At 45.2% G+C, this 11,708-nt stretch overlaps 1 protein-coding gene across 1 annotated transcript; it reads right to left on the bottom strand.

The window, feature by feature from the left end:
- Nucleotides 1-440: 440 nt before the first annotated feature.
- LOC125551241 (probable beta-1,3-galactosyltransferase 12) lies at nt 441-9,947 on the bottom strand. Its single transcript, XM_048714400.1, has 7 exons — nt 9,429-9,947; nt 7,011-7,160; nt 6,842-6,924; nt 6,656-6,755; nt 6,339-6,452; nt 1,353-1,495; nt 441-1,057 (listed from the first exon to the last, which is right to left on the bottom strand). The coding sequence occupies exons 1-7, from the start codon at nt 9,869-9,871 to the stop codon at nt 960-962; spliced, it is 1,131 nt and encodes a 376-aa protein (XP_048570357.1). The 5' UTR covers nt 9,872-9,947; the 3' UTR covers nt 441-959.
- Between the last annotated feature and the right edge of the window lie 1,761 nt (nt 9,948-11,708).

Below are 11,708 nucleotides of genomic sequence, written 5' to 3'. Positions count from 1 at the left end.
CACTCCCTTGGAATAATCCAATGTAGTCAATATTCAAGCACTGCTCGGATTCACCACCTCTCTACAGTTGGATTGGGTTTATCCAACTGTCAATATTCGAAGATATTCTTATAGTGTATAGTGGTATGGCATTGTTTTGAGGTTGGTGCATATTGTGCATTGTACTTGAGCCCAAGCACAGAAACTTCTAGGTAGCACACATGGAAATAATCCAGTGTAGCCAAGAGGATATCCTACGGCCAGGACTGCTCGGATTTTGCCACCATTGGATCATGTTTATCCAACAGTCAATATGCAAAGCTATTCGTATTGCATAGTGGTATCAACATAGAACATCTAGCAATGAGTTTTTCCTCAAGAAACTTCAGCCTCACCAAAACACAAACACGTTATCATTGTCATCAAAATGGAATAGCACTATGACAATCAAGAGCACAGTATTAAGCACAAAATCTATAAGTAAACCAATAAAATCCTCCATCCAGCAATGGCTCAATGCTGTCAGGTACCTTAAGTACCTAAGCAACGAGCATAATTACAACCATCACAAGATGGGGCCAGACAACTGGAATCAGATGGCACCAACTATAAATAACCCTGATCATACTGTCAGGTGCCCAACCAACAGGACATAGCAACATATCACAGTGGTGTATGTACATCGGTGAACATCAACTATAAATAAGTATCCCCACTTGTGAATATAGCTGAACCTAACGCGGATGTTGTTTGCACGATCAATTGGTGGTATGCACTCAAATACCCCGCTGGTCTTGTGGTATCTTCTGCACGTGTCCTCCGGCAGCAAGAGGCTACAAAAAGATTGCTGTCCAAACAAGATCGGTGATACATACAACAATATAACTCCAGGCGATAATGAATCCAATTTCCCCATAAGGGAGACATTGGCATCCACACAATAGCCCATTCATGGGTCAATAACGTATCAGTATAATATTCTACTCTTCCTCCTCCACTTCAGGCGGTAATGTTGGGCTTTTTGAGCACAAAGTTGTGTTGTGCAGCTCCTTTATTTTCTCAATGGGGTTACAAGAGCCTGCAAATAAATAAGGAATGCTTTAACCATGTGTTGGAGTGTCAAGAATGGACTCGAGCCACAAAAGAAGGCATGAGGTGCGTCAATCAAAGACATTTTGCATTGTACAATCAGACCTTGATCTATACCGATAGGCTTGAGATATGAAGAACATTATAACGAAACTGAATAACGAATACATCTAGGTACAATTACACATAGAAATGAGAGATGGTAGCATAATTAGCAGTATGGTCATTCTCTCCTTCAGACGTTATGACTAATATTTTAGACAAGTAGTTCACCAAGGACATACCTGAACATATCTTGCTGTCCCATACAGCAATGGAGCTGGGAGTGCATGTGGAATCACACATTGCACGGTTGTCTTCATGATTTACATTCATGGCAAGCATCCATGAGCCAATAGTAACATCCTCATAATCAAACATCCTTAAACTGGGAAATGCATATAGTAAATCAACGACTATGTAAACATTTAAAACATAACAGTGGGAAAAAGATAACAGCCGATCAAGAAGATGTATTCAACTAAGGGAGCAACTAGGGGGAGGGTGACATCTGAGAAGTGATCAGGCATTCCCACATGACACGTGTCATGTGAAGGGCAACCCCTTGTCTTACCTATGGTTTTTCTTGGTTTTTTGTCTCTGCGGTTTAACTGCTGTATAGCTGGATTTTTTTTCCTTGGGTCTTTTACTTGAAAGCAACATTCGGAGTAGAGCGTGCTAACGGATAACACAGATTCACGATTTCTACTTTTGTATAGATAATGAATGGGAGACATAGGTTAAAATGCACATTCGTCGAAGGCAACATTCAGCATAGCAACCGCCATCGGTTGCACCAGCTCATAGCACCTTTGGCGCAGAATCATGACGCCCCTGACTCAAAAAGAAGATCACTAGAAATATGAATATATTTCCACCAAAGCATATCAAAACGGGGTCTAGCTTTAAAGATCTACATGAGAGATAGTGGAAACATCCATTACTGGATGCTCAGTTCAAACGTTGTTTTGTTTGTATTTTTGCTTCTGAACATAAAAGCACAAGAAAAAATTGGACGGCCTCCCCAAACAAACTAACCGTGCCCTCCATGCTCGCTATGTATCGTTGTTTTCTAGGTTCTGATGGTAGAATGGCATGCCGGAGACTTGGAGTGTAGGCTGACAGTTTTCCGACCACTAGGAGCCATTTTCCACCCTTATGTATATACTCTTTTTAGCAGCATGCCACATCTGCCTGAAATGGTGGATGTGCCGTTCACAATTCCCTGCTTGCAAGTTGCAACTCTCATACCATAGTGTTAATTATCTTGCCTCTGTGCGCCCCTTGGTTTTCCCCTGGAAGGGTCCCACCTTAAATATCTCTCTTATGTTCATGATTTTCTTTTTTCAGATCCACTCTCCACAACAGAACTAACTTGCGCAATAGGCTTCCCTAAAAAAACTTGCATAATGGGCTTGAAGCCTGGAATGCTTCATTGGAAATCAAAACCATAATTTAGTATTGATTATTGGCGTTAACATACCAGTAGAGGATCAATAAGGTTAAGCTTATGCCAAGTGTAAAAAGGGTCATGCTTATGTCCTTCAGTTGGTTCTTAACGTACAATACCAGATGGTAAGATTAATAATCTACTTGCCACCATGGCCAATAATAAACCGATACAATCACATTAGCAAGTATAAAGGCTATCACTGGGAGTTACTGCTTCTCCACGCATAAATTATCTTATATGTTTTCTCATTGTGAAGTACTAAAACAGAAAGCATGAGGCCGAACTTCTCTTATCACTGACAACTACTCCCTCTGTCCGGAAAAGGTTGTCCTTCAAATGGACGTATCTAGCATCAAAATATTTACTTTTAATGTACAAATTATGCCATTAGATTTGTCATTTGAAAGACAAGCTTGGGACAAGCTTTTCCGGACGGAGGGAGTAATTAACAAAGAAACTACTCAGATTCTTTTAATGTACAAATTATGCCATTAGATTTGTCATGAAAAATTATTTCAAAATATTTACTGACATATCCATATAAAAAGCAACAATGGAAGTTGTATCTTGGAGACTATCCATATCTAAAGTATCATATATTTTGGAACAGAGGGCGTAGGTTGGCTGTGTTCGTACTTGGTGGGTTCCTCACCACCACCGTACCAGATCATTAATGATGGATATGCACATGCGATTTGGAGAACCTTCTGTGCAAAATGGAGTTATCTGAGCACATGTGCATGCATGCCATCTATGATATGATTATCTGCAGCTTGCTGATCACATTCAAACTGGTATGCAGTTTTAAAAATTAGGAGCAATTATTTGTGCATGATGAATACGTCGCCAAACATAATGTTAGCTATAACCAACTGTATTTTGTGCATGATGGACTTCATATGGTTGATGTTATAAGGCCGTTCTGGTGTTTTGGCGGAAGACTGTTGGCCACTTGAGGTCAGGGTCTCTCCTGTTGAGAGTGCAAAACTTACCCTCCTATTCTCGCCTGAGGAGGTTGGTCGGGCGATTGCGCAGATGAAGGCTAGTTCAGCATCCAGGCCGGATGGCCTGCCGGTTGCTTTCTTCCAAAGGTTATGGGTGCAGCTTCAGCCGGTGATTATGCCGATGTTCCATGAATTCTATATTGGGACATCAGACATGTCCCGCCTGAACTTTGGTGTCGTTACCATAATCCCCAAAATAGTTGGGGCAACGGATATCCAAAACTTCAGGCTAATTACAGTGATTAATGTGCTACAACGGATTGTCTCTAAGGTGTGTGCGACGCAGTTTGCCCCGCTGGTGGAACGCCTCTCTCACCCCTGCTAGTCCGCCTTTCTGAAGTGGCGTCGTATTCATGGGGGAATTCTAACTCTTCATGAAATCATTCATGAGGTGAAGGTACAGTGCCAGAAAAGTGTATTCCTTAAGTTGGACTTCCAAAAGGCATATGACCCCCTTGACTGGTCTTTCCTTCGCTTAGTTCTTGAGCAAATGGGCCCGATGGCCGTTGGTGTTCCTGGATCATGCAGTTGATCAGAGCGGTAGCACCGCAATTAATATTAATAGGCAGGTTGGCCCCTACTTTAGGTCTTCTCATGGGGTGAGGCAGGGGGATCCTATCTCCCCTCTCCTCTTCAACCTGGCAGTTGACGCCCTTGTGGCCATCCTGGATAAGGCTAGGATGGCCGGCCACATCTCCAGTGTGGTTGGGCATATTGTCCATGGAGGTGGCGTTACTCACCTCCAATATGCGGATGACACCATGATCATGGTTGAGGGTCGGAAATTGATATCATTAACCTCAAGTTCCTATCCTCTGCTTTGAGGCCATGTCGGGACTTCAGATCAATTTCGATAAGAGTGAGGTTGTGGTATTAGGGTACTCTGTCAACGATCAGCAGCGGATTGCGGACAACCTTAATTGCAAGTTGTCCTCCTTCCCCATTGCGTAATTGAGGATGCCGCTATCTGATTCGAGGGTCCCCCTCTGGGAATTTGACCCACTTATGGGTCGTGTTGTGTCTAGGTCTGCACCATTGTGCGGTAGATTTACTTCCAAAGGGAGTAAATCCATGCGTATCGACTCGTGCCTTTCTAGTCTCCCCATGTATATGATGGGGCTATATATTTTGCCTGCAGGGGTGCATAGCTCCTTTGGTAAGAATCTATCGCGCTTCTTCTGGCAGGCGACTGATGGACGTCAGAAATACCATATGGTCAAGTGGGCTGATATTTGCTTGCCCAAGGACCTAGGGGTTCTAGGTATTCTTGTGTCCCGTCGCATGAACATGGCCCTTTTGTTGAGATGGGTTTGGAGGATCCTCAGAGAGGATGGGGCCTGTGGCTGCAGCTTATTAAAGCAAAGTATTTGCAGGACCGCCCACTTCTTGCCTGTGATCATAGGGAGGGATCTCAGTTCTAGAAGTCGATTAAGTCCATCAAGAATGAGATTCGTCTTGGGCTCTCTATCTCCATAGGCAATGGAGATGGGACCCTCTTCTGGCTGGACCCTTGGGTGGGTGGATCTCCACTCTGCAATGATTTCCCTGCCTTGTTTGCTATCTGTGCAGATCCGATGTTGTTGGTGTCCTTGGCCGCTCACAATGGGATTTGGAACGTCTTGTTCCGTCGCACATTCGGCCCAAGGAAACCATTGCTTGGGCCAGCCTTCGGGCAGCCCTTCCGTCGATGCTTCCGGATTATCCGGACGTCATATCTTGGTGCCTGACCCCTTCGGGGTTCTTCTCTGTTGGCTCAGCATACCACGCCTTGTGCCGGTGACCAATTCTTGCATGGACCACACCTTTGTGGAAAGTGCCCCTTCCTCTGAAGATCAAGATCTTCGTGTGACAGCTTTTGCGGGATCGCCTCCCATCGGGGACGGAGGTGATCAAGCGGAATGGGCTTGGCGATGGATTACATCCTCTTTGTGGTGTCCCCAGACTAGGACCCACATCTTCTTCGCCTGGTTAGCTGCTTGATTCTTTTGGTGCTTTGTTCGTGAGGCTCTGGGGCCTAACTGAGAGGCCCTGACCTGGCAGGGTTTCTCGAAAACTCATGCCAACCAGACAGATAGAAGGAGACGCCTCTTCTGGTTAGTGTTCGCAGCGATGACCTGGACCCTCTAGAAGATGTTTAACAAGATGGTTATTGAGAGGATCTTCTTACGGCAGGCCACAGACTATTCAAATTCTTGGCCTTTTTGCAGCACTGGCACCCGCTCTCTAGGCAGCGGGATCAGGACCAGCTTGGCAGCATGATGGACGCAATGACTGGCAGCTCGTCGTCTTGCCCCGACTCATAGCGACTGATCTATCGGCCACTTGGTGGCTTTTTTCCTCTTATTTTATTACGGCATGTTTGTGTTGTTGCCCCAACAAACGTATTTTCACTTTTCTCGCACTTGAGCTTGTTGTATGGACTTGGTGGTTGCTTTATCTATAAAGCGGGGCAAAAGCTTGTTTTGATAAATTTAACATGTTTGACTGAGTGCAAATTGTGAGTTCTCATTGCAACACAAGTGACCTAATCATGGGAAGCTTACATTTTGGTAGTTTAGTATTGTGCCATTGTTTATTTTAGATCTACTGCAACACGCTAGAACTAGGTTAGAAACATAAAGAATTCATCACTAAACAACTATGTAAGATGATAATATGTGCAAGAAACATCTGTTAACTCCTTGCCTCCTTGGTAATGTATATTATGTTCAGAGTGACGCAAGCTATCATACGCTTTCACTCTACAGGCCGGAAAAAAAAGATAAACAACTAACCTATCATTGTTTGTAGTAGCTATAGCTCCCACCACTTCTGAAGAAAGAGCATACAGTGAACCAGATGCATGCATGAAGTACTCATTACCTAATAATCCATATGAACTTTCATACCTGTCATGAAATAATAACATAATCAATGAACAAGATAGTTCAAAACCTTCATAGCTGAAATAACAATAGATGCCATGGATACTAGTATGACTTACATGGAAAACTAATTGGACTTGCATTGAAAACCAATTGCTTTTTCAGAAAAATTGACATATATGCAAATATGAATTTCGAAGTTAGAACCAATTCAAGTTTCCACTAACCATTTCATATTCGGATCACTGACAACCGGTCCCTTCTTCATGCAACCAATATAAGTCCGGTGATGAAGTCGGTCCTTTGCAAGGAGAGCAGCAAGTCTATCTGGCGCAGAAATGTGACATAATTACATATCACAGATCTAACTATCTAAACAACAGTTTTGATACATTGTAAATCACAAAATTTACCTGGGCGCAGATAGATAGTATCATCAGCTTTGACGTAAAATTCTGCGTGGAACATGTCATAAGCTGCTTTGAAATATGCTAACCTATCACATCAGCAATCAGTAGGTAAGATTTACAAGATGCAAGTTCACAGGTAGAAATACAAGATTACAGAGTGTACAGAGCTTACATCTTCTCTGGGGGCTTTGTACCCTCATCAGCATCAATAAACAAAAAGTCATGATACATGTCTACCTCTTTCTGAAGATCTGCCATTTTTTCTTTGTCCTTCGTCCTTCCAATGACAAACCTAAAAGATAAACCAAATCCATGTTCCAAACTGCAGGAGCAGTGGAGGGCCAGTGAGCATAAAAATGATTCAATGTATTCTTTACTATTAAAGCGTTAAAAGTAGGGGAACTGCAACCATGTAACCGATGAACGGATTTAATTAGAGATGACATGTTTCCATTTATAGGTAATAGTTACAGTGTGCTCAAACTAAAGTAACTAACCATTTTAGATAAAAAGATCATATAAGATAAGCTAGAAACGTTATTATAGTAAAAATTGGTGCTCTCAAAGTGATGAGAACACCCCAAATGAAATGCCTCCATCCAAAATGATGATTGAGGACATCCATAATGACATGCCTCCAACTCAAGTAGGGCCAATGACGATGGCATGTGCCAAACAACTCGAGCAATAGGTGAGTCTTCTCATACTTGAGTCTCCCGCTAATCTACATATGAATTGGATGCTATTTGGTACATCAACTTTGTCTATCCTTAGGTTTGAGAAGCTAAACACGGACAACAAAGAAGCTGAACAGGGAAGACATGCCCCCAGGCATGTCCTGGGTCTGGGTGTGCAGCAAGGTATCAGACAAACCAAAACGAATTTCAGCTGCCCAAGTGGCTTTTATAATGGGCGAAACACTTTGCACAATAGCTAGGGCTGAAGTAGAGAGTACAATTAAGAGGAGACAGCCTTTTTTGTAGTCAGACTTGTTTTAGGAAGAAACTAGTTGAGCTTTGCTCTCCTATCCTAGGGTTTTGACCATCCCCTCCACCTTAGTTCTTGCATTTCCTTGTGTTTGTAAGAATTGAAGAGTCTCTTCCGGTGGAAATCGAGATGTCCATCAACTGTTTTGTTGGTTGAGTTCACTGTCAAAGGCTATCACATTGGTGTGTGTTCTTGACATTTGGTTCATCAGGCAAAGCAAGTTATCCTTTCCTAGCGTGAAGATCAGGCCAAATCCGGGGGCCTTCCCCATCACGAAGAAACATGCTGAGCCCTATCAGAACAGGTTACGGTTAATATTAAATTATATGTCCACCAATAGTATACATCCCTTTCTAGTAATGCATGTCAGTCAATACAATTATACAACAATTCAAGTATAGTTTCAAGAGAAGTAAATAGCCATACTTAATGAAAGCACTTTCTAAAATATGGAAGTTCTTTATCATGATAAAACCTCATATATATCCACAAGCAGACGACAAAGAAACATGGCAAATAAATCCTGCTAACCAAGACGCCAACACAGTTTTACATTTAAAGCGCCGAAAATGAAGTTTGTTAACTGGTGTATTTTACAATTTTGTATCAGGTCACCTTGCTTTTTAATGTTTATTACATCGCTTGGTCACAAAGCAATCGATTGCATCTGAATTCACTTGATAAGAGGAAAACAATTTGTAGGAACCAGGTCCCCGCTGGCTTTAGAATACAGCAATATGGGAATTAACGGGTTGTCCAAAGTAAAGGACCAGCTAGTGGATAGCTGGGCTGATTATGAATATGAGGCCACATAATTGGTGACCCAGCTTTTTCCCTTTCGAGAATCAGTGGCATTTGCAGGTTGGTGACTGCTTACTTCAATCGGCGGGTCTTTTTTACTCTTCGTGTACAATTGTATAAATTTCAGGGAAGTTCTAATATGTTCCAGTTCATAATGTGTGTGCATATTAAAAAAAAAGATATGCTCAGATATGGGGCGTAAATTTGAAATTCCACTTATAGCTTGTGAATATTCTGCTACATAAATCAAATGATGGAACTGCAGATTGGTATTGCATCAGAGTTTTCAAGTCTCACCTCATTTGGTCACATGGAATGTAGGTCAAGTTACCAATAATTCACAGAAGAAATTTCCCTACAAATATTATTATGCTATATTTATTGTGATTAATCTTAAAATACTACTAGTTCTACAAATAATGTGAGCAAAAAAAGGTATATTTGCCTAACTGCCAAAGCCAAACTGGGAAAAATGAGCCAGTGCTGAAGATGGTAAGACCCATTCCAACCCGCACTGCTACCAATCAAACCAGAAAATATAAGATTGCAACAAACCATTCACAAAAATTACATCAATTTACTGGTTATTAGTACAGCCATAGTACGGAGTGGGGATAATTGGTGATTCAAAATTCAAACAGATCTCGCATTAGTCGAAGCTTCGTAGAGCAATGCAGGTGAAAGCAACTATAGGCATCGTCTTATGAGATCCACATGAAGGTATAAGCTTCTCTAGCAGCAAACTACAGCAAAAAAACATCTAACCAGATCCAAGTAGGATGAATGGAGAATCATATGGAACCTTACGACGCCTTCAGGGTTTGGCGGGAACCAGGTGGCACGGAGCGCAGCACGGCGGGCGGCGGATCCGAGCTCAGTGTGGACGCCAACGACAGCGAGCACCTTTTCTCTGTCGCCGGCTGAGTAGTTCCCGGAGGAGGCGAGGAAGGAGCGTAGGGAGTCCTCGGCGCGGCCACAGCGGAAGGCGACGGAGTCGGGAGGCGACTGGAGTGGCACAGGGCGGCGGCTAACGGACACGGCGAAGGAGAGGGAGGCCACGGCGAGTAGGAGGCAGACGACGGCGAAGGGGAGGAGGAAGCGGTGGGGGGAAGCGGCGGAGGCAGGGGAGGAGGGAAAGCTGGAGGGGACGTATGGGCGGCGCGGCTTCGCCTCGTCGTCGGAGCGGTGGTAGGGGAGGACGTCTTCGTCGTGGTGGTGGCGGTGCTTCGGGTGGTGGAGCGGCATTAGGTGGGACTTTGGAGAAGAAGGACCGAGGGTTTTCGGAGGCTGATGAGTTCGTATGATCTGATCTCGATCTGTATTAAGATCAGTGCAGTGTTCAGCTCAAAAAAGAAAAAGACCAGTGCAGTGTTTGCTTTGGGTTCAAGTAATGCTTACCGACAATAAAATTGAGTACATAATCAGAAATAAAGATATATTATACTCACTCCGTTCATAAATTACTGTCATAAAAAATATGAAGTACCTGTCTTTCTGGGCTCCTCACACATAAAGAGCATTTCGAGACGTCCGTCCCATGATGGCGTGCCGTGGGGGCCTCTTGGGGATGCTTCGAGCCATCCGACCAGGCTGGGCGGTCCATGACGGATGGACCGTAGGGCGCGCTTAGGACCACCGTCATTGTACGGCCTTCGTCGCACAACTACCCGCTCGCAAAGGCCTAGCTAGGCCCGCCTGTCAGCGTCCGCCATCAGTAATCCGGCTGGTCCAATCGCGGCAGGCAGGGTGTGCGTTGCGCCTGCTTGCGCTGGCTCACTGCGGGGGCCTCTCCGGGGTACTCCGAGTCCTCCGATCTGCCCGGACGGTGTGGACACGGACAACCCGGCTGGGTGGTCCATGACGAGTGGACCGCGTGGCGCGTCTGAGGCTATTGTTATTCGACCCCTCCCTCAGGTGGGTCGTCCGGGGTGCACGCTCGCGGGAGCCTTTTAGCGTGCTGGCCCGCACGCGAAGGGCCAGCTGAACCCGCATGTTTGCGTCCTCGCCCCGTACCGAGTTGGTCTGGCCGTGACAGGAGGTGATGCGGAGCATCCCAAGGTCATCCCCATGGACCTATCATCGTCTCACCAAGTTCCAAGTGGACTCATGACACAAGCACGTGCAAGAGCTCTCGAAACCGAGGTGACATCTCTCCTCTCGCAATTCCTCTTTGAAACACATGAGACATGGCTACTACTTCAAACGGAGACACTTTGTATACTCAAGTACCAAGGAGTTAGACATGAAGAAGCTAAGGAGCAAGGTGAATCGGAGGAGGAAGACGAACGCGAAGACGAAGAAGAGAAAAACAAGACAGAAGATGCCCGGATGATCCGGACCGCCGTCCGGACGATCCGGCCCCAGCCCGGACGATCCGGACCGCCGTCCGGACGATTCGGCCCCAGCCCGGACGATCCGAACCCTGCCCAAGATGATCCGGCTACAGCGCCCAAATCTACATTAGGCCTCCCCGCAAAGCCGGACGGTCCGGACCGACTCCCGGATCATCCGGACCCTCCCGGACGTCTGGGCCATCTCCCGGTCATCCGACCCCCCTCGACGGCTGCGACACATCCGAACGATCTGGACGGCCACCCGGATCATCCGGACCCCTGACACCCGGATCATCCGGGCCACCATCCGGACTACCACCTGCGTGTGCGTTTTGGGCTGAAGCCCATGTACCCTTCCGTCCCCCTAGCCTATATAAACGCCTCCACCTCCACTTTTCTAGGGACAGCAAAGGATAGCTCATTTTAGAGATAGATCTTTGCTCACCCACTTGATACATACTCCATTGGAGACTGAGGCCTCCGTGGAGAAGATCCCAAGTGGATTCAAGACCCTGCAAGGGAAGATCCCCTCATGGATTTAAGACCCTGTCTCCAGATCTGAAAGAACTATTGCCTCTTGTATCGTCCTTTGTTCCGTTTCAATCTTGTATCACTCTTTGTGTTCATGGATCTAGCACATGTGTGATTGTTCTCGTTGATTTGAGTGTTTCCCCTCGTGTTTCCCCTCGTGTATTCGTCGTGTTCTTCGTAGGATCCCCGGCATTTCATGAAAGATCGGACCTAGGGTT

This window comes from Triticum urartu, chromosome 1 (assembly GCF_003073215.2).
Source record: "Triticum urartu cultivar G1812 chromosome 1, Tu2.1, whole genome shotgun sequence".
In the NCBI taxonomy this organism is placed as follows: Eukaryota; Viridiplantae; Streptophyta; class Magnoliopsida; order Poales; family Poaceae; genus Triticum; species Triticum urartu.
This window is presented reverse-complemented; position numbering and strand designations above follow the sequence as displayed.

Coding starts and splice junctions, on each gene's coding strand:
- LOC125551241 (XM_048714400.1), bottom strand. CDS start 9,871: ATGCCGCTCCACCACCCGAAGCACCGCCACCACCACGACGAAGACGTC. Junction 7,161..9,428: donor AACCCTGAAGGCGTCGTAAG/GTTCCATATGAT, acceptor CTGCTCCTGCAG/TTTGGAACATGGATTTGGTT. Junction 6,453..6,655: donor AGTGATCCGAATATGAAATG/GTTAGTGGAAAC, acceptor ATTTCATGACAG/GTATGAAAGTTCATATGGAT.